This window comes from Esox lucius, chromosome 4, assembly GCF_011004845.1.
Source record: "Esox lucius isolate fEsoLuc1 chromosome 4, fEsoLuc1.pri, whole genome shotgun sequence".
In the NCBI taxonomy this organism is placed as follows: Eukaryota; Metazoa; Chordata; class Actinopteri; order Esociformes; family Esocidae; genus Esox; species Esox lucius.
Window position 1 is genome coordinate 17852293 of NC_047572.1, and position 21507 is coordinate 17873799.

Genomic DNA, 21507 nt, shown 5'->3' on the forward strand with positions numbered 1-21507 from the left:
GCAATGTGTTCAATTTTTTTGGTTCTAGTTAGGATTCTAGCAGCAGTGTGCAGCACTAATTGAAGTTTATTTATTGATTTGTCAGGGTAACCGGAAAGTAGAGCATTGCAGTAATCTATTCTTGAAGTAACAAAAGCATGGATGATTTTTTCTGCATCAGTTTCAGATTTTTGCAATGGCACCCAAAGAACACTATACCCACAGTGAAGCATGGTGGTGGCAGCATCATGCTTTGGGGCTGTTTTTCTTCAGCTGGAACTGGGTCCTTAGTCAGGGTAGAGGGAATTATGAACAGTTCAATTTTGGCACAAAACCTTCAGGCGTCTGTCAGAAAGCTGAAGATGAAGTTCACCTTTCAGCACGACAATGACCCAAAGCACACATCCAAATCCACAAAAGCATGGCTTCACCAGAAGAAGATTAACGTTTTGGAATGGCCCAGCCAGAGCCCAGACTAGAATCCAATTGAAAATCTTTGGGGTGATCTGTGCACAGGAGATGTCCTCGCAATCTGACAAATTTGAAGTGGGAAAATATTGCCACATCAAGATGTGCCATGCTAATAGACTCCTATCCCAAAAGACAGAGTGCTATAATAAAATCAAAAGGTGCTTCAACAAAGTATTTGTTTAAGGGTGTGCACACTTATGCAACCAGGTTGTTGTGAGTTTATTTTTAATTTTTCCCCCTCAAAGATTTCAGTTTGTTTTTCAATTGAATTGTTCACGTTATAGGTCACATTAAATGTGGAAATAGTTCTGACATGATTTATCTTTGTCTCATTCTTTTACATCACAAGAACCTGGTATTTTAACAGGGGTGTGAAACTGATCAAGTCCACCAGTATAACATGGTATACAGCTCAAAACCAAAACAAACCAGAAAATGCAGTCTACACACATTAGTAATGCATCTTAACCCTCCTTTTTTGTATTTTGATAAAATTTGACCTGTTTTCAAGTTTAGATGTGTAAAACATACATTTTTTCTGATCAAAACAAGGCTTCATTACATCCTCAACAATGGCCTTACTGAATACAATAACCACATTTTGATAATTTGTCTTTGTTTTAAATACCTATATAACAAAATGTATATCTGTAGTGTTTTGGGTCAAATTAGTAATTATAGGATGTTTATGCAAAGAAATACATAGTAAATGTTGCCAAAACATCATGAATCACAACAATTACAACTAAACAAAAATAATAGTAATAAAATCCTATAATAATATTGTTTAATAATATTAAAATTATGTTTCATGCCAAAAAAGTGTATTGACTTGAATCCAATTGTAGAGTGGCACGCAGCAAATATGATTCCACGCTTATACCCCCCACTCTCTCTTTCCCTCACTCACTCACACTCCCTTTCACACACACACACAAGTTTGTACAGCTACCCTCATGGGGACCAGAAATTAGAAATTGCATGCTCCCTTGCCCTGATCTTAACCCTAAACCTAACCTTAACCCTTACCCTAACCTTAACCTAAACCTAACCTTAATCTCAATAAAGTAACATTTATGCCTAAACTTTACCTAGATGTAATGCCTAACCTTAACCAACAACGCCTGGACCTTAAAGAAGCACCAATTCTAACTATAAAATAGATTGTAAGTTTGACCCTAAACCTAAACCCTGAGAACAAAAAAATTAATCAAATTTTTTCAGGTTTTACTGCACTCATTGGGACATTTGTACACACACACACACACACCCTTCCTGTCTCACAACTGTATAGCAGTATATAGGCTGGAGCTTTCTCACGCTCTCTTTAAAGTTTGCCTTTACTGAAGATACCACAGTTGTCATAGTGTCCTATGAGGAACAGAAATGTGATGCTGATGAGCACACTCCACAGGAGTCATTCTGGATTAAAAAACAAAAGAGGAGCTGACATCTTGGACAAGGTCACTGGCACCTACACTTACAAACGGATGACAGCTAGGTGGCCAATGGTCGTCTTTTACAACATCCTGGATGTTTTGTCTTACAGTGCTTTTATAGTGTGGACTGAAATTAAACCTGGGTGGAACTCTGCAACCAATACAAAAGGAGGCTCTTTCTGGAGGTGGTAAGAAGAGCTCTGGTGAGCCCTCATATTGAACAACAGTGATGTCTACCCTGAACCCCTGCCTCTACCAATGTGGTGATGTCTACCCTGAACCCCTGCCTCTGCCAGTGTGGTGATGTCTATCCTGAAGACCCTGCCTCTGCGAGTGTAGTGATGCCGCTTCAAGGCAAGGATGCAACGGTACCTATTCACATTCAATTGAATTTCTGCTTTTTTCATATGAAAGTGTATCCTGTCAATTTTGACCCATAACACAACAAATGAAAGAATAATTGGTCATGTTAACATGTAAGAAAATACAAACACGTTATTTGGGGAAATAATTGGTTCATCAACAGCCTCTCAATAAATGTGGCCTATTTTACACTAAAAATGATTTGTACTAAAACGATTCGTATCTAATTATTAGATGAATAAAAAGTTACTTAGCAGATAAAACATTTAATTGGATGATTCAAACACGGGTCAAATATTATTTTTTTTCCACTGACACGGGCCACGACCAGTCGGCCATGGCAGTCCGGCTCTCACTTGGTGCCAAGCCCGGGAGTTTAGGATTTAGGGCGGGGTTTGCGGATTTACGCGTTACGTGGTGTGAAAACGCGGCATGTTGTTCTATTCCAATGGCGATTTGTATCCTTTGCTTTAGATCCCTGATAAAATGAAGAAAATAAAGCAACAGTACAGGGAAGCAAAGACTCAGAACGGAGCGAAGTTGATACGATGCCACTGATGCATCGAAAAACGGAGCGCTGAGACGTAGCTTGCAGAACCTATAACAACAAAAAATTACCTCAGAATTCTCCAAAATCCTTCTATTAAATGTGGATAGTTTTGACTAAATACTTATTAAACTGATTTAGCTGCAGTGTCACGAGTGTAGGTGTAGAAGGAGCCGGTCACGGGCGTTTGGGAATAAATTTGTTTTATTACGTAAGTTCAAACACCGTATTGTAAACAAACTGAGCATGGCGTTATTGTTTATTTTACTACCAGAAAAATATCGCTTTTATTTTTCGTAACCAGAAAACCAAATCGCGTTGATAGTTTACTGCTCCATCCCCACGCGAGCCCCTTCTTAAGTCCTTGGTACCAAATGTATAGTGGAAACAGGAAAGTCTGGAGCCAGCAAAAATCACAGGTGTAGCCTGGTACCGGGGTAAAACACCTGTTGAAACGCGGCATAAGGGTATAAACCCTTTTCGAACACAATAGGAGGGTTAAGGAAGCTGCACTTTCCCCGTTGGTTTAAATGTAACACATTCCTATGTAATCAACCTCACACACGAGTGGGATGTCAAGGTTACAGCTCAGACTGCACTAAGCCCACTGACACCTGAATATTCTAAAGGGGGTGTGGCTGTCTGGGTGTGTGTGTGTATACCAAAAATAAAGGGGTACACCACCCAAGAGATGATTCTACCTAATTTCCACTCCAACCAATAAACTCATCAACATCGTTATGGATTAGCGGTAAAGTACATTCTCAAACAAACGTTCATATTATTAAATCCAACACTGTAGAAATGATCGCTCGCATGGTTTACGCAGACGTGTGCATACACACGCTTGAAGTCAGGTGAGACCCCGGTTGTCACTGAACATCCTTACATTAACATGGGATTGTCTTCTTTAAAACGTTAAGGATATCTTTCACCTCAGCTCGCTGCGTTACTGTTCGAAAATTCCCGCCTTCAACTTTATTTCCTGGAACATCCTTTTGTTAGCCAAGGAAGTTACCCCATAGCTACAACAACACTCCATACACCCAAATCATGAACTCAATGATATCATTCTCAAGAGGCTACACTTGATAATAGCAATTTGAATTGTTTAAATGGAATATTTAGCCCAGTTAAAAGGGCACTGTGTCGAATCCCTTTTAACTGGGCTAAACAATAACACAACTTGTCTCTTCCTTGTCTTCCCTTGCCGAACGAGACCAGTATTAGTTATGCGAAGGTGGTTTAGGGTGGGAAGGAAAAAACTGCTAGTGTCTAAATCGAGTATAAGGAGATAACAATTATCTGCAAACTAAAAGCCAGAATAACGGGATAGTGCATATGGGGAATATCTCAGGAATGAGGATCAGTTGGGTAGAAAAATATCATTTTAAACATTACCTGGTAATGTTTAAAATGTCTACTGGTAATTTATTTATGCTAGTAGTACAGTAACAATCTTACATATTGCCACTTATAGCTCTTTGCCTTTAATTGGGTAATTAAGATGAAAATGTATTCTAACACCATTCACTGATAATTGTGACCCAATATAACAAATCTCACCAAAAACAAACCTTGAAACAATTTATGCAATTAAAATTTACCAAAAAGCACAACCCTACCATAACATAAATTGGCTGCAATTAGAATCAGGAGCACAAAAACACCTGCCAATCAATAACGTAACTTGGCAGGGATCAGACTTCCATAACTTGCAGTCAGTTCAAGAACCTGTTGAAAATCACAAGCATGCAACTGAGCTTCCCTGACAGTTCGGGCAGAAATTATTTAATTGTGCAAACCTCCAGTTTCCTCAGCTGTCCGTGGGGCAAGGCTCAGAGGATTCCAGTTTAAGAAGCCGGATGTGGAGATCATGGGCTGGCATGGTTACACTTGGTCTGTGTTTGAGGCCAGTCTGACATAATGATCATGCTCTTTAATCAGCTTCACGAGATCACACCTGTCAGGTGGATGCATTATCTTGGGAAAAGAGAAGCACTAGGCTATGCTACTCCTCTTTCAATGTTCCATCAAATCCAAGGTGATAGCAAAATGTTCACTCACCCCACTCCAATCGCATGTCTCATATCGTTAGGCCAATTACAAACAATAAGGACTAACAAACTAGAAAGGATTAAAAGTACTTAAAACATTTAAGTATATGGGTTACCAATAACATTAACAATGTTTTTCAATAAAAAGTTTTAGCACCATGGTTGAAAAGGGAGACAACATGCAGAACCTTGAATCAGAAGACCATCACTAGGTGGAAACATTGATTCTTCCTCAGTTCTTGTTGACTTGTGGAGAACAGTCTCTTCAGGTCTGAGAAGGTTGGCACCATCATGGGAAAGTCATCATCATCCATCAATCAGGTGACTCTGTTGGCAGGACATTTACAAGACGACTCTACAGATGGTACAACACAAAAAAAGGCTCTTGAAGAAGCTGGAGCAGCTGAGGACGGCCAGGCACAAGCTTGCAGAGACCCGGAGAAGACCTTGTCAGACTTAAACCTGGAGAAAGACAGCCACACGCAGCTGCACTGCCTTAGATTTCCTGCACAGAATTATAATTGCATTAACCGCAATTTGTTAGTGATTGTTAAAATACCACAAACACAAAATTCAAGAATACAGTGGCTGAAACTGTACTCTAGACTGCCCCATCATTGCAATAAAAATACAAACAATGTGGTGTCTTCAATTTATTTTATGTATGCTTTCACACTTTCACCTTTTAAAATAAAGCTATTTACACATGTAATCCTCTCCCACAGTAAATTAAAAAAAATTATCATAAACGCAAAGCCTATAGGAAAATAGGAAGGCATCAGAGTGAAAAACATAAAGCACGACAAACATTGAACAGTTCAAATGGAAAATTCTGAATCACCCAAAACATAATTTTGCCTCGAGAAATGTATAATGTGATTTATTATACAAGCCAAATAACCAGGTCTGAAAATGTGAAATGTTTTGTTTAATTTCCTTTAAGCAATGACAGTTTATCATTTTGATAAAACACTGATTAATGCTTGGTGTACCACAAACAGGTAATCTGGAATTCCAACAAATACTAATCTGTTGGGTGATTACAATGAACCAGGATAAGCCTACAGGACTACTAGACTGAATTGCACTTTCGGTATTAAATCCTGGAATACAGACTACTCTAGATCTTTTCCAGTTAAGGTTTATGTATTCATGAAATTTGAATTCAGATCAATTGTTATTAATTATACAATTTTAATTTAATATGGGCCTCTGAAGTCAGTGTCATGTTTGGGAGTTGAAATGCATTCTTCTCCCCTCCTATTACTTTTGGTTAAGAAAGCAGAGGTCTACATCTCCACATACATGGTCTTCACAATCAAATTACAATTGGAGTAGTAGACAACATTCATACTTTTGTGGGGCAATTCCTGTAATTCATTATGAATTGACATGAGGCACCCATCAAACACGTTTAGTTGAAAAGTCTGGTTTTCCTCCAAGAGAAAACCAGGTCCCACTCCCTGTCTAAGTTAAAACAAAAACATTGATTTTATTTAGCATGCATAATACAAACAAATGAACTTTATCAAAAAGATCAAATAAAATATTGTCAAGGAAAATAGAACAGAGCACTTATGAACTCAAGACCCAATGAGGTATGTACTAGGAAATCATGCTAACAGACACCATATTTTTTGTTATCTGTTATTATGCAAATTTAAGTGACAACAGGTAAGGCAAATGCAGTATTTATGAAAATCCCATTTTGTTGTTCATCTCGATGATAGACAATTTAATCATCGACTGAGGTATTGATAAGTCCTAACCATGAATAGAATCCCAATTGAGGGAATGTGGTCTGGTACCAATGGATACATACACCGTCCCATCTGGCTTACTGAAGGTTGACAGTGCAGGTCGTTATGTGAATAACTGAATGTATTTTAAGGCCTCTGCTCTGGTTTCTAACTACCAGTCATCTGGCTGCGTGAGAGTGAGACCTGAAGCCCAGCATGCAGCTCATGAAATCCCATGTTTACTAGCATTTTAGGAGTATCAGAACCCGGGCATATCCTGCTGCTCTGAAACATTACAGTGTTACTTTAATGTTGGATTACTCTTTTCCCATAGATACTATGTGTTAGTAATATTGTTGGAGGCTACATCTTATCAGTTGGTTGCAGAGCAATATTAAGTGATCCATTTCAACAAAACAACAAAACACCTTCCTACCTAACACCAGTTCCTAACTGCACTTGATAACAGAGCATCCGGTGGATAAAAAAAAAAAATGAAAGAGCACTACAATTAAGATCAATCAGAGTAAAGAATGGATGGCTGCTTGTGGTCACCCTGCAGCGTTATCTGGTGCTTAGACTATTTTTATCCACTAGCCTGGCCCCCATTAAAACCCCACATATCATTGATTTATGTTTTCATATGGGATCTCTGATAGATCCTGAAAGGCCAACAGTTGCTGTGTAGTCATCTCTTTGAGCCTTCTATGGTAACATTGAATACGGTTAGGAGCTAGAATGACGATAATGGTGGTGTTATAAAGTAAATATTACACATACTCTGACCCAAAAGTCCAATCCCAAGCTAAGCATACTACTAATAATGTCATATTTCATAAGATATTCTATATATTAAAAGTCCCAGTTCAACACAAGTCCTTAAATAAAGCAATGAACCATTATGGAATTAGTTAAATGAGGTGTCAGAAACAAGACAGTTACAAAAGAAATGTTAACTATTACAGAGTATCCCCTGCAAAATAATCTAATAAAATACCATATCATATTGGATGTCTGTCATAAAAAGCATTCATATGGATTTTAAAGTTCCGGTTGTGCCTGTGTCAAGGAGACAGTATTCCATTTTATGTTGACCACTTATCCTGATTACCTAGATAATTACTTAGATGTGCTAATTAAATAGGATAATGGCATGTTTAAGGTCCAATATAACATCTAAGTGCATTCATTTCACAGCTATTAGCTGAAATAGCAATAGTTTAACAGTTCTTGTGTCACTCTTGTTTTATGCATCTCAAATCACCTCCACATTAGCATTAGAAAACCTAAAAGGGATGAGAATGGAGTTTGTACAATATATTTTTCCTATGTTTGAAGTTAAGAGAAGGGAAGAGTAATGGATTCTAGTCAGGCATGCCAATCTCACTCACTCCATCATTCGCTCTCTAGCAGGCCCACTTTCTCTTGCTCTGAATGCGGTAAGGCACCAACCACCACCACAACCACCATCACCACCACCACCACCACCAGCACTTTGGACTGGCATCACCCTGCCTGTCCCCTCATGCCTCCTCCGGTGGTGTGGGCCTCTTTAAGTCGCGGATCTGCTTGATCAGGTAGTTCTTCTCATCGCAGAACTGCTCATCCTCTGAGCGGTCCGTCTGGAAATGGCTCAGGAAGTCCACCAGTTTGGCTTGGTTCTTCAGCAGGATGTCCAGCACAGGCTGGGTTTTGTTGGGGTTGGCCACAAACACCTCAGATTAATAAACACAGAACAGGGTTAATGGTGTTTTGTAACATTACCTTCACACAGCACAATAGAAAATACTCTCAGCCTTAGCTCCCTATTAATGAAACATGTGCACACACCTTGAAGACATGGAAGGCTTCAAACTGGATGTTGCGACTGTTGTCTCTCAGCATGTTCATCATCAGCTTCAGGTTCTCAGCCCGACTGATGTACTTGGTCATCACAGTGAAGTTATGTCTGTCCAGAAGAAGCTCTCCCAGAAGCTGCAAAATATTTTAATAAGTAACATGCAGAGGATCACTTGTTTTTAAGATGGGAATATAAGTCTATTACAAAAGCACATAATGAGTCCTGTCAAAGTAAAAGCTAGGCTAAAATATTGGGTTTGATGAAAGCATTAAACAGATGGGATAGCAGTACCTTTAAAGACTGACGTTTGGTGACATAATTTTCGGAATGCAGGAGCTTCTCATATTCTGTAAACACCCGGTCATAATTGGTCTCAAGAAAATCTGCGCACATAATCTTGTGTCTCGTGAGAAGGTCCTACCAATGACAAAAGAGCAGGACATTTCCTAACATTAAATAACATATTGAGCACAAGCCTTACTTCATAGTAAGCACACGACAAAAAAGTAAGAAAAGCAGGTGCAGACCTTGAAGGATGCAAAAGCATCTGAGGCAATGTCGAAGGTGGAGAGTTCAACATAGCGGAAAAAGCAGTAGAAGTCCTCTGAGAAGAGAACGCTGCGCGCCAGGGGCTCATGACGCAGGCACTCCCGTAGCATCATCCCACAGTTCAGAGCCACCTCTGCACTCTCATACCTGTGAAGGTGGAAGTCATGACATCAGCACTCAGGACAGCTTTGTGTGTGTTTGGTCCGTCATAAAACATTATTCATTTAGTATGTCGTATTCATGGAGGGGGGCTCTTGAAACAGAAGGGTTAATTAATAGGGATATACATAAACAGAAAATTGCATGCCTCTTCTTCATCTAGCAGATTTGATGGTGTTGGCAGATGGGCAGCTTTGAAACTCACCCTTTCAGCAGCATGAAGAGGATCTGTGGGTGTGAGGAGATATACTCAACCGTGGGCGTACGGGTGCCAATCTGACGCCGCACAATGTTGCTGAACAACTGGACCACATCCTTCTTTCCCTAGAAACCGTTGTTAAACATTACGATCAACAATATAGGGCAATACGCACATCCTAAAAACAAGAGAGGCCCACACACAGAACAGTGTCAAAATGTGTGCCTCCCAAACTGTTCAAACAGTGGGTGTGATCACACTGGATCTTTATGATCCTCCCTCTTCTGTATCGATTACTACATTCACAATCTATTATGGACTGCATTAGTATCAACAATCTATATCCCCGCCGGACAAAACAAATGGGTACCACATTTCCTCACCTCAAAATCAATCCGCTGCAGGTTAGCGATGAGAGCAATGAGGAGGTTGGTGTTGTACAGCTCCTGGGCCAGTTGGGCCACAGCCTCCGTTTGGGGCTCCTTGTCACCTGTCCCACACAGTACCTCCTTCAGAGAGGACAAGTTCTTAGACACCTCCTCTGCAACCTGGACACAATAGGATATGAGGAAACAGTACTTAGTTAATCAAGGGCTGCATCTGAAATGGTAATGACAAACATCTCAATATAACAAATATTCACATGTAGCCTGTTCTCTGCATATAGGGAATATACACACTCACAGAATGTGATCCACATATTCGTGGAAGCTTCATAAAGCTCTTTTTTCGTCTAACAGACTAATGATTCACCAAACGTTGGCTCTGTTCTTTTAACTAGAACTCAGAAAAGGCTCAGCCAAAACTAGGCCACTAGGAAGGGATTAGAGTGCCATTTAATTTATTTTCTGCTATCTGAACCTGTCAAATGTTAACTAACAAATTTCCTCAGAAAATGAAAACCAACAACATCAATAAAATGAGATCACCTAACCTTTTCACATTTCTTGCTTTCTGTGGCATCCAGTTTTTCCAAGTATGCCACGTTCTCCTTCAAACTCTTCACAATCTCGGCAGGGCTCTTCTGAGATTTCCCAAAGGGGAAAGGCATGATGAGAAGGTGATGAGTAGTTAGGTTGTAGAGTGGAAGTAAGGCACTGCTTTCCCTTTGGATGAAATTATAACAGATGATTGATGAGCCATTATGTGAACACACTCATTTTATATAATGAAACAACAGCACATGATCTGACTGAGATAATTATAACGGCAGCAGAACTGACAACTGCAATCAACATGTCTCAATCTAATGCCCTAAGGTATAGACTAGGATTATAATCATGTTAGTTAGGTAACGTTAGTAGGCTAGTCTTCACTTAGCCCTACTACACTTGTTGTCAGCTAAGTAGTTATTTAAAACACAGAACGCTAGCCAACTGCCTCAGAACTGCACAGATTTCCCTTCACATCCACTGTAGTTGATATACCACCTAATTGATTTAAAGGGAAGCGTTACCTTAATGGCAAATGGCAATGGATGCCGATGGCGGCAGTGTTACAGAGACGGAAGGATATAACCTAGGAAATGTGCATGAAATGTATTATAAACGTTCTATAAACACTATTACTTTGTTATCGAATGAAATCAAGCACATAAAAATCAAATCGATTCTCGCATTAGCGCACACCTGTTTGTTTACGCGGCTGTTTCAAGTAATATAAGGGTGTTGACATTCATGTTTTTAGTAGTTGTATACATACACACACACACACACACACACACACATTTTGTATCGATATATAAATAATTGGGCACTGAAAACGATCCCGAGTAAACCATACCAATTACCGCGGTGAATGTGATGTAATTAATAACAGGTAAAGCAACAGATTTCGATTGGACCTCATTCCGTACGTTACTTATAATCAGGTGTTTCTATTCCTAGCTAGTTCCCACCCATTCACCACAGGGTAACAAGAGTTATTGGCAATCTTCCATAACTAATTTCCGGTGAAACTCAAACATGCTGATTATGCAAAATTACTTTTCAGTTTACGTTACCTTTAGGCTGGTCGAAAACCAAGCATGACAACGACGTGATTTTGGAGGTATGGCTGTATTGGCTACGCGAGACAACCTTTAGTTAGTCCGTACAGTTGAGTTTGTTGAGGATTAGCATGAGTGGATGATTGGTCATGTACCTTCTCCTGGCTAGAGCGTAGTTCGCAAAACATTGTGCATTACTTAACCGGTAATATTACACTGACAGCTACTTTTTAATATTGGCTAGTAGTTACGTAAACTAGCTGAATTAAGCGAAATCAAGTTCAGACAACGTGACTGACAACACTTAGCTAGCTGCGCGATGAAAGCACGATACCGTTAACTAAGATTACTGGCTTTGAGCAATAACAATTTCTTGCTAGTGACTAATAATCGTAGGTAAGCCAACAGTAAGTTGTACAAGATACAAAGCACGAGCCATTACATTTACCAAACTCGCAGCTGGCTTGCTAACGTTACTTTAGCAAGGTAGCTCGCTTGATAGCACGCAATATTTGACACTCACCAAGCTTAGAAAGCGACTTCCAAAATTGTTAAAATATCCAATGGGAACTTAAAGCTTTGTTGAAAGTAAACCTATATACAATACATATTTATTAACTTCATGTCTATCGTGGAAAATGTTCTCGTGACCTAAAAAGTATTTGTACTGGCTAGCTAATTGTTGTCAGACAACTTCATTTCCCCTATCTCCTCGGTCTGGGGAAGAGGGGCGGGTATGTAATGTGTGAGACATTCGATTGACATAATATTTAAGCCAATCAAATCGAAACTATGGAACGACACACTTTAATCCTCACCCCGAACAAAAACTGCCTACCTAGTTGATTCATGTAAAAAAAAAAAAATATATATATATATATATATATATTTCCTTCCGATTCCAGTAGCACAGGTGGCTATTTCATGATAAATAAAAGCTTTCTACTTATGTACTTATTTAAAATGTAATTCGATTGAAATGTCTTCTAAATTATCTATAAATACAAGTTAAAAAATAAATAAACGCGGAACGTATTTTAAAAGCTTGAATTAATAAATATTTTGCAACTGAAAATAGTGTCCTTCAGTGAAAATAAACAGTATTGGCTAAATCGATTAATCTACAATACGTGGGGTTAAATGCAAATTTGAAACGATTTAATGATAAAACATGCAAATGGTCACAATAAAGTTGGGTATAGCTCTTTCATATTCTAAAATGTGTGACAAATTAAACACTAAACCTTTTTAAAATAGGTCTACCAATAGACTAGACTTAACTGTATGTCAAACCGATGGTGGTGCTATTAGCAGTAGGCTTTGAGAGAACATAATATCATTTGTTCAATGGCATCAGTGTTGTGTACAGCAGAGAGAAAATGTTGCGTGTATAACGTAGGGGCGTGTTTTTTGCAGTGCGCAACGTCACTCGAATGCTACGCAGTGGTGAAACGGAAGACAAGCGATCGCTGGTAAAAAAAAAAAAAGAAAAAAAAGAAAAAGGAGAAACCACACACACTCTTGGAACACACTTTCACCCCTTCCATCCCCTCCATCCAATACATCAACGTGACAAAACCCCACAGAGACGGGTAAGATTGAAATATCTCTTGGCACTGCACTAAAGGAATAATCGGTATTTTTTTGATCAAGCAACTATTGTTAGGTTTTAGGCGGATGGGAATTGTTGGGCGACAAGCTCGCTGAAGTCCCTCCGTTTTCACTACTGAATGTGAATACATCGCGTATGGCGCTCTTTGCGTAGAAAGCAGTCAAAACATACCCGCAGTTCAGAAATATACTAGAATACGAATGTACAATTTTTTTTGTTAACATCAAGGGCTATCTTTATTTTACTGGTATGGGCCTTTGTCGTACTACAAGGGCCTGTATGCAGGGTTTACGTCTTTCGATGAGTTACCTACCCAAATAGTGTTATGATACAGTTCGGGGGAGGCACACACCCCCTTTTATTTCAAAACTTAGACTGAAAGAAATAGTATTTTGACAAGATTGAGTACGCGATGTCCCCTCCCCCTCCCCCAAACACAGAAAAATCCGATCATTAATGTTAACTATTCACAGCATCTTATGACTATGGGACACCATGTGTATATATGTAATGCTTGGAGATTTCATTGATACTTTGAAAGCTAAATCCTCCCTGGTTAACTTGGCCGGTGAGCATGCTGCGTTGCTGCCGTCGGTCGCTGTGAGATCCTGTTCCTAAACTATCATGGCTGCTATGCTTAACCAAGGCGTTGCGGTGCATGCCATTGTATAAAAAAATATTTGTCTTTATTAGGAGAACATGATGTTATAGAGATTTAATGTTTTTTTGTTTTTTTTACTGTAGTTTCACTGTGATGCAATCCAGATTTTTTTTGTAATCAGTCTGTACATGGAGCACTTTCTCACTTTTATTTTTATGTAATGTTTTAATTTCACGTTAAAAGGAAATATAATTATCTAATACATTTTAATCTCTATGTTCATGATTTGTGAAAAATAAGTAGATTTTGACAGTTCTTTTTGTAAATGTAAGATTGACCTCTTGATTTCCAGATCATACAACTGTCATCTGTTTCTTTAGAAATGTACTTGGACTTCTCTACTTTTCTCTACACCTACACAATTAATGTCAACTGTCAATAGCTGAAGGGGTTTAACTTTGGTTGTTGCTCATAAAAAAACATCAATACTGTTCAACAGGCCCAGTTTGTCTATACCTAATTGTCAATGATGACAACACTCAACCAATGTATCCATAAAAGAGTACTCCACCTTCAGCAACTAACATCAGTATTATTTCATATCTAGGTCTACATCTTACAAACATGTAGTGTCTTAAAACTCTACATTTTGCAAACATGTAGTGTCTTAAAACTCTTTTTAATAACTTAAGGTAAGTCATTTACTGACAGCAGTATTACTGTCCTACTACTATAGCAGCAATCTTGATAGTATCATCTATTGGGGTTTACACTAACAAGGTGTGTTTTATCAAGGGAATAACACTCACTCTTTCTGTCCCTTTTAATGAACAGCGGCATTGACAGACAGTTCCCAAGACACAAGGCAGGGTAAAGGAGAGAAGGCTTGTGACAGACCGACCATGTCGGCACAAAGGAAGGGAGCAGCGGTAAAGCTGCGAAAATGTGCCTTTTGCAAGACAAACCGGGACAAGGAGTGTGGACAGTTGTTAGTGTCGGACAACCAGAAGGTGGCAGCCCACCATAAGTGCATGGTGAGGAGATACACACACACACACACACACACACACAGTCATAGCTTCATCATGAATTACTGTATGCATTGGCCATCTGTAAAGGTATTTAAGTGTCAGTTCACAATATTACCATATTTATGTATTACATATTAAAATAAAAACAATTTCTGGACCACATAGAGTTGAGACAATGTAGCAAATGGCTACTTAACAATGACATGGCTAGTTAGCAGTGCACATTAGTAGAGTTCAGTTAGTTAGGTCACTTGCCCTGATTAGACCTTAGTTTCCCCTCTCTGCAAGGGCTGCTACCTTTGCAAAGTGACAGATTATGATGCTTTATTGGTGACTGTTGCAAATGTTTTCCGAGGGTTCCGGGCTTGAGTACAAATTTGGGCAAGAAAAGGGGCAGAAACAACACTGTTATGAATTATATACTGGCCCATAGTACAATCAGGGCATTGAGTGCCATTGTGAGGCCTTTGTTGCTCTTTAAGTTCACTGTTATGGCTTCAGTTGTCCATGTATTCTGTTGAATGATTTTTGTCATTGCACTGTGCAGCTTTTCTCCTCTGCCCTGGTTACATCTCCCTCAGACAGTGGTGAAAACATTGGGAGCTTCTCTGTCGAGGATGTCAAAAAGGAGATCAAGAGAGGGAATAAACTTGTGAGTGTCCATGGAAAGATATTCCCACAAGTCCAGTCTTCTCATTGGGTGTGCATCCCAAATGGCACCCTATTCCATATTAGTGTACTACGGCCAGTCATCTAGGGCTCTGGAAATAGTGTGCCATTTCAGTTGCCAGGTTCAGTTTGAGATGGGTGCTGTAGCAGTTCTTGCCCTGAACACGGCAACCATTTTCCCTTAATCAGATGTGTTGGTCCTGCCACCGGCCTGGTGCAACCATTGGCTGTGACGTGAAGACATGCCGGCGGACATATCACTACTACTGCGCAATATGGGACAAGGCCCAAGTCAAAGAGAATCCATCCCAGGGGATTTACCTGTGAGTGTCCTGTTTAATAACCACATTACAATGACTTGCAGCCAGAAATGTCTGTTAAAAACCAACCCAATATGTTTGTTTTTGTCTTCGGATGTAAGTGTGTATTGTCGCAAACACCGGGATGCCTCCCAGGATGCCAGTGAAGGTATTTCACTTCCTTTGTATTTGATTTTCAGCACACAGGGGAAGGAATTACTTTTGACACAATGATAATTTAATACTGTTGTTTACTGTACATGACCAGCTTATCAATAGATGACTGAGGTGTACGATTTCTGTTTCCAGATGAACAGGAACAGGGAAGTGTGGCCAATGACTCTGACTCCTCCCCTCCACGGAGTAGGGGCCGCGGGAGAATCGAGAAGGAGAGAATCAAGGCTGGATCTCGTGGCCAATCGGAGGACACCCGTTCCACCTCCTCACAAGGTGTAGATGATGAGAGCTCCTCACATGTAAGACCGCACCCAGACACGCCGGGTCCATGGGCGTGCTCCTCAGAAGGACTGTTATCAAGTTCCTGTAGGAAATACTGGCTTTCTCTAGGAATCTGAGGTGTGTCTTATGTGGTTTGTTTCAGAGGGACAGATCTCCTCTGAGGGGTTCTGGGGACGGTGGCCAGCGATGTGGCTTCTGCCACGCCGGGGAGGAGGAGAATGAGACACGGGGTGTACTCCATATGGATAATGGAAAAAAGGTTGCGGCACATTACAAGTGTATGGTAAGTCTTATCACATGAATGCCTTTACTAAGCAGCAACAGTGCTTTTTCACCAGTTAAATTCCTTTTCTGCTGAAAATGGTTGATATGCTGTTGCTTGTCCAGGTATTATTATGTATACTCTATAATGTCAAAGTGCAATCCGTGTTTTTATATCATATACGCATTATAAAGGTCTGGCGTTTTCATTACTTCCACTGTCAGTCTGCTGAACTTTGTTTTTCTTTCCTGGTAGCTGTTCTCGTCAGGAACCGTCCAACTCACTACCTCCTCAAGGGCTGAATTTGGGAACTTTGACATCAAAACGGTCATACAGGAAATCAAGAGGGGGAAAAGAATGGTGAGAACCTTGGAGGTAGCAGGATGCTTATGTAAAGACAAGTCTGGCCTAGTGACGCCAGTAGATCTTTAGCTCTAACAACTCATTGAATGTCATTGACAGAAAATGGAATAGATTTCTGTTAATGTCATTGAGACTTGCTTTTGAATGACAAGATTAAGATGGATGTACCTTCCTTAGTAAGTCACTATAGATAAGTGTTTGTTGAATGACCAAAATATAAATGTTTAAGAATATGTATGATCTCTTACAGAAATGTACACTCTGTTGCCAGTTGGGAGCCACCATTGGCTGTGAGATCAAAGCCTGTGTGAAGACGTACCATTATCACTGCGGCCTGCAAGACAAGGCCAAGTACATAGAAAACATGGCTCGTGGCATCTATAAGTGAGACCCCCCTCTGCTTTCTCACCTATGGATTGTTCTGTTTTTTCTTTTTCATAAAATAAACATTTAGAATAGTTTAGAATAGTTTCAAGTTAATATTTCTTTCAGTAAGCACACACTCTATGCCTACTCAGAGATTAGTCCCTTAGGGAGCAGATCCCTAATAATGTATGTTGTATTTGTATCACGCCATTTGTTAGAAAAGCTATGCCAGCTGGGAATTGCACCCCTATGAGTTTCACGTTTTCCCACACACTTACCTTGAACGTTGAGAAAAAATGTAAACATCCTGGTGACAGCACACAGCAGTTGCCCAGGGTTTCCACAGAAGGAGTAGAACATTTTCTCAGCATTGCCAGGGACAGATGTTGAAGGTTTGCCTTGGCTCTTTGCACTCCAGCGTTCCTTATGGTAGGTCGGGCGTCTGCAAGTTGAGAGCTCTCTCCAACACACATGTCCCGGCAAATACTTATTGGTTAAGCAGTCAGTGTGATAAGAAGCAGACTGGCTTAGTGTGATTTGTATGGGAGAACAAATCTCAACTTTCCAAGGTGGAGTCATTGCGATAAGGCCATAATTGTGAACTGTGAAATCCCAAAATTGTAAGTGAAGAAAAATGGATGTGGATAGATAGATATAGTGGTGGTTACTTTGTGAATAAGCCATATCTGTAATGGTATGTAACTGTCATCAAGATGAACTGTAGTATCTCATTAATTTGACATTTCACTGTTATGTTGGTTTTCCAGGTTGTACTGTAAGAATCACAGTGGGAATGAGGAGCGGGATGAGGAAGACGAGGAGAGGGAGAGCCGCAGCAGAGAGAGGGCAGCCATTGATCACGGGGGAACACTGCCTCCGTCACAAGTGAATGGCAACTAGGTATGGCAATGTCACACCTGCCTGGATCAAATGGTGTTAAAGAAAATTAGCAGACCAATAGACCCGCAGCTTTGATGGCAAAAAAAATATTTGGCTGATGTCAGTGTTTCTTTATTCACAGGTGATGGTTAAGGATTGCAAAAGGATGAGAAGAGGGGGTTATCCTAGATGGAGCGACGATATTTTTCTATTGAGTTCTACTCCTGAATTAGGGGCCCTGGCTTCTTCACAAACCTCTTTCATATTGTCAAGTTTCTATAATGAGAAATGGCACAGACTGACTGGAATACTCTGCGGAGAGCAAACCCCTCCTGGGTGAAGGCAAAGCATGAGAACCGGGGTCAGTGCTCCTCAGTTGTGGTCTCCCTCTAATACATGTTGTATTGCTCTTAAAGAAGACATAACTGGACAGAGTTATCGAATGTCACTGTATCTGGCTTCCTATGTGCCCCACAGTGGTCTAGTCCTAAACAAACAATATTATTTTTCCTCTAGCTCTTTTTTTTATTATTTTTCCTTCTTCCAAATCGTGGAACTTTATTAACTTTGTTGCTGTAATGTTCTGTCTCAAAATTCCTTTTGTCTTATTTTTCTTTGAAATGTGTATTATATTTTACTACTGTATCATAATCATAATATTGAATATCCATGGCTTTCTTTATAGACTGAGTCAGGATTAAACTTAATCTGCTAGCATGCAGCACTTGGATTGTTTATCTACTATCACAAGTGGTTTTCATTTTTTATATTGCTCCAACATGCCCATCCCGACTTCTTATAAGAAAAAAAAAACATTCGTTTTTGCACGAATCAAATTGACTCAGTATTCACAACTGTATTCGTGAAGGGTTGCAATTATAGGCTACTACAATATGCATTTTGTATTAAACATTATCATTTATTATGCTGGTGAAATTTAAACCAAGAAAAAGAAAACATTTTGATGTTGTCCATCAGGTGGCATTATTCCTTCATCCTTTATAATCTGAACATTTTGTACCAAGCATATTTTTGAAAAGCTTCCATCTATTATTTTTGTTGAACTCTTCAACATGTGCTAGATCAATGTAATGTAATATCCCTCACAAATAGTGGTTGTTGGTGGAAGCTTTTTATCGATTGGAGAAATTAGTGAAGAATGTCACCTGGATGTTGACCAGAGCACGAAAGACATTATTAAGTGGGGACACCTTCAGTATCATCCCAGTCAACAACAATATTCTAAGGGCCAACCGGCCAGATGTCTAAATGGTTGTGTTTACTGTGTTAACTTCAGATTTGATCACATCCACTTGAAGTAACTTTATTATTGGCAATAAAGCATACTACAGTCAGTTTAACAGTAAAGCAGGTTTAAAATTGACTATTGTATTGTTTTCAAGGATTGTCGTGAACATGGGGGGTGGGGGGGGTTTAAAATAAGGTTTATAGCAGAGAAGTGTTGGAAAACTACATTGTATGCGTAGGGTATAAAGAGTGTGGTAAACCACAAGTATTTACTCATTCCAATCCAAAGCCATTCTCCAAATAAAGTACACCCTCATGAAAAAAACTATAGGTTTCCTAAAGGATATTAAATAAGAATATTATACAAATATCACTGAAAAACTTTAAGAAATTGTACAGAATTCTTACAGTATTTTGTTTATTTGTCTTTACATATAAACAACAGTGTTATGGGCAATGAAATGCTTGGTTTCCAAAAACCTCAACAGTGCAGGCTTAAGTAATACAGTAGAATAAAAAACAGCATAAAAACAATAGCTAAGAAATGTAATTAATAAAATAGATATGTATTATAGATATATCTGGGATGGCAGACCGGGGTGGTGGTCCCTCTTTATAAGAAGGGGGACCGGAGGGTGTGTTCCAACTATAGGGGGATCACACTTCTCAGCCTCCCCGGGAAAGTCTATGCCAGGGTTCTGGAGAGGAGAATACGGCCGATAGTAGAACCTCGGATTCAGGAGGAACAGTGTGGTTTTCGTCCAGGCCGTGGAACACTGGACCAGCTCTATACCCTCTACAGGGTGATGGAGGGTTCATGGGAGTTTGCCCAACCAGTCCACATGTGTTTTGTGGATTTGGAGAAGGCATTCGACTGTGTCCCTCGCGGCATCCTGTGGAGAGTGCTTCGGGAATATGGGGTCCTGGGTCCTTTGCTAAGGGCTGTCAGGTCCCTGTACGACCGAAGCAGGAGCTTGGTCCGCATTGCCGGCAGTAAGTCAGACTTGTTCCCTGTGCATGTTGGACTCCGGCAGGGCTGCCCTTTGTCACCGGTTCTGTTCGTAATTTTTATGGACAGAATTTCTAGGCGCAGCCAGGGGCCGGAGGGTGTCAGGTTTGGGGACCACACGATTTCGTCTCTGCTCTTTGCGGATGATGTTGTCGTGTTGGCCCCTTCAAGCCAGGACCTTCAGCATGCACTTGGACGGTTTGCAGCCGAGTGTGAAGCGGTGGGGATGAAAATCAGTACCTCCAAATCCGAGGCCATGGTCCTCAGTCGGAAAAGGGTGGCTTGCCCACTTCAGGTTGGTGGAGAGTGCCTGCCTCAAGTGGAGGAGTTTAAGTATCTAGGGGTCCTGTTCTCGAGTGAGGGAAGGATGGAACGGGAGATTGACAGACGGATCGGTGCAGCTTCTGCAGTAATGCGGTCGATGTATCGGTCTGTCGTGGTGAAGAAAGAGCTGAGCCGCAAGGCGAAGCTCTCGATTTACCGGTCAATCTACGTTCCTACTCTCACCTATGGTCATGAGCTTTGGGTCATGACCGAAAGGACAAGATCCCGGATACAGGCGGCCGAAATGAGCTTTCTCCGCAGGGTGGCTGGGCGATCCCTTAGAGATAGGGTGAGAAGCTCGGTCACCCGGGAGGAGCTCAGAGTAGAGCCGCTGCTCCTCCACATTGAGAGGGGTCAGCTGAGGTGGCTTGGGCATCTGTTTCGGATGCCTCCGGAACGCCTTCCTGGGAAGGTGTTCCGGTCCCGTCCCACCGGGAAGAGACCCCGGGGAAGACCTAGGACACGCTGGAGGGACTATGTCTCCCGGCTGGCCTGGGAACGCCTCGGTGTCCCCCCGGAAGAGCTGGAGGAAGTGTCTGGGGAGAGGGAAGTCTGGGCATCCCTGCTTAGACTGCTGCCCCCGCGACCCGGCCCCGGATAAGCGGAAGATGATGCATGCATGCATGTATTATAGTGTCAGGCTTACATTAGCCGCAGGGCAGTGTTAAGCTGGTTTCAGCATTTAGCTGTTAATTCCATATAGTGCAATAGTACATTATGAAATAATGCAATGTCAGATGTGCAATAGATGCAATGGACTATGTGCATAAAATTACAAACAATTGTTCACTAGTGCAATATTAGTGTGATAACTAATGAGGTGTTACATGTGCAATATAAGCACCATCCGAAATATCAAGAGTGGTGATACTGGGTAATTGTAAGGGACCAGGTGTAGAGGGTCCAGTATATACTCCAAGTGACTGAGAGCAAATGTAATGTTCCATTTGGGTGTGGGAGTTGGGGGCTGGGGGTGCTCAAGAATCCATTCTATGCAATACATACTAACATACTATAGCGATAACTTTCAGTAGACTTATAGGGATATTAAAATTA

The 21507-nt window shown here is 40.5% G+C and overlaps 2 protein-coding genes across 5 annotated transcripts; one reads left to right on the forward strand and one right to left on the reverse strand.

Annotated features, from left to right (window-relative positions):
• Nucleotides 1-5763: 5763 nt before the first annotated feature.
• cab39l1 (calcium binding protein 39, like 1) lies at nucleotides 5764-12634 on the reverse strand. Of its 3 annotated transcripts, none has more exons than XM_034291922.1 (8): nucleotides 12611-12634; nucleotides 10277-10448; nucleotides 9726-9890; nucleotides 9349-9467; nucleotides 8963-9131; nucleotides 8727-8852; nucleotides 8426-8569; nucleotides 5764-8310 (listed from the first exon to the last, which is right to left on the reverse strand). In XM_034291922.1, exons 2-8 carry the CDS (start codon nucleotides 10391-10393, stop codon nucleotides 8119-8121), a joined length of 1032 nt encoding a protein of 343 aa, XP_034147813.1. In that variant the 5' UTR covers nucleotides 10394-10448; nucleotides 12611-12634; the 3' UTR covers nucleotides 5764-8118. The 3 variants fall into 3 exon arrangements, with proteins under 3 accessions (XP_034147813.1, XP_010896133.1, XP_019901579.1); XM_010897831.4 differs by lacking the exon at nucleotides 12611-12634 and adding an exon at nucleotides 11853-12076; XM_020046020.2 differs by lacking the exon at nucleotides 12611-12634 and adding an exon at nucleotides 10799-10838.
• Nucleotides 11305-19254, forward strand: phf6 (PHD finger protein 6). Of its 2 annotated transcripts, XM_010897810.4 has the most exons (12): nucleotides 11305-11391; nucleotides 12746-12921; nucleotides 14377-14576; nucleotides 15121-15225; nucleotides 15432-15565; nucleotides 15664-15710; nucleotides 15851-16017; nucleotides 16143-16283; nucleotides 16518-16622; nucleotides 16876-17009; nucleotides 17759-17891; nucleotides 18013-19254. In XM_010897810.4, the coding sequence occupies exons 3-11, from the start codon at nucleotides 14445-14447 to the stop codon at nucleotides 17889-17891; spliced, it is 1098 nt and encodes a 365-aa protein (XP_010896112.1). In that variant the 5' UTR covers nucleotides 11305-11391; nucleotides 12746-12921; nucleotides 14377-14444; the 3' UTR covers nucleotides 18013-19254. The 2 variants fall into 2 exon arrangements, with proteins under 2 accessions (XP_010896112.1, XP_019901578.1); XM_020046019.2 differs by lacking the exon at nucleotides 12746-12921 and having other exon boundaries at nucleotides 11328-11391.
• Nucleotides 19255-21507: the final 2253 nt, after the last annotated feature.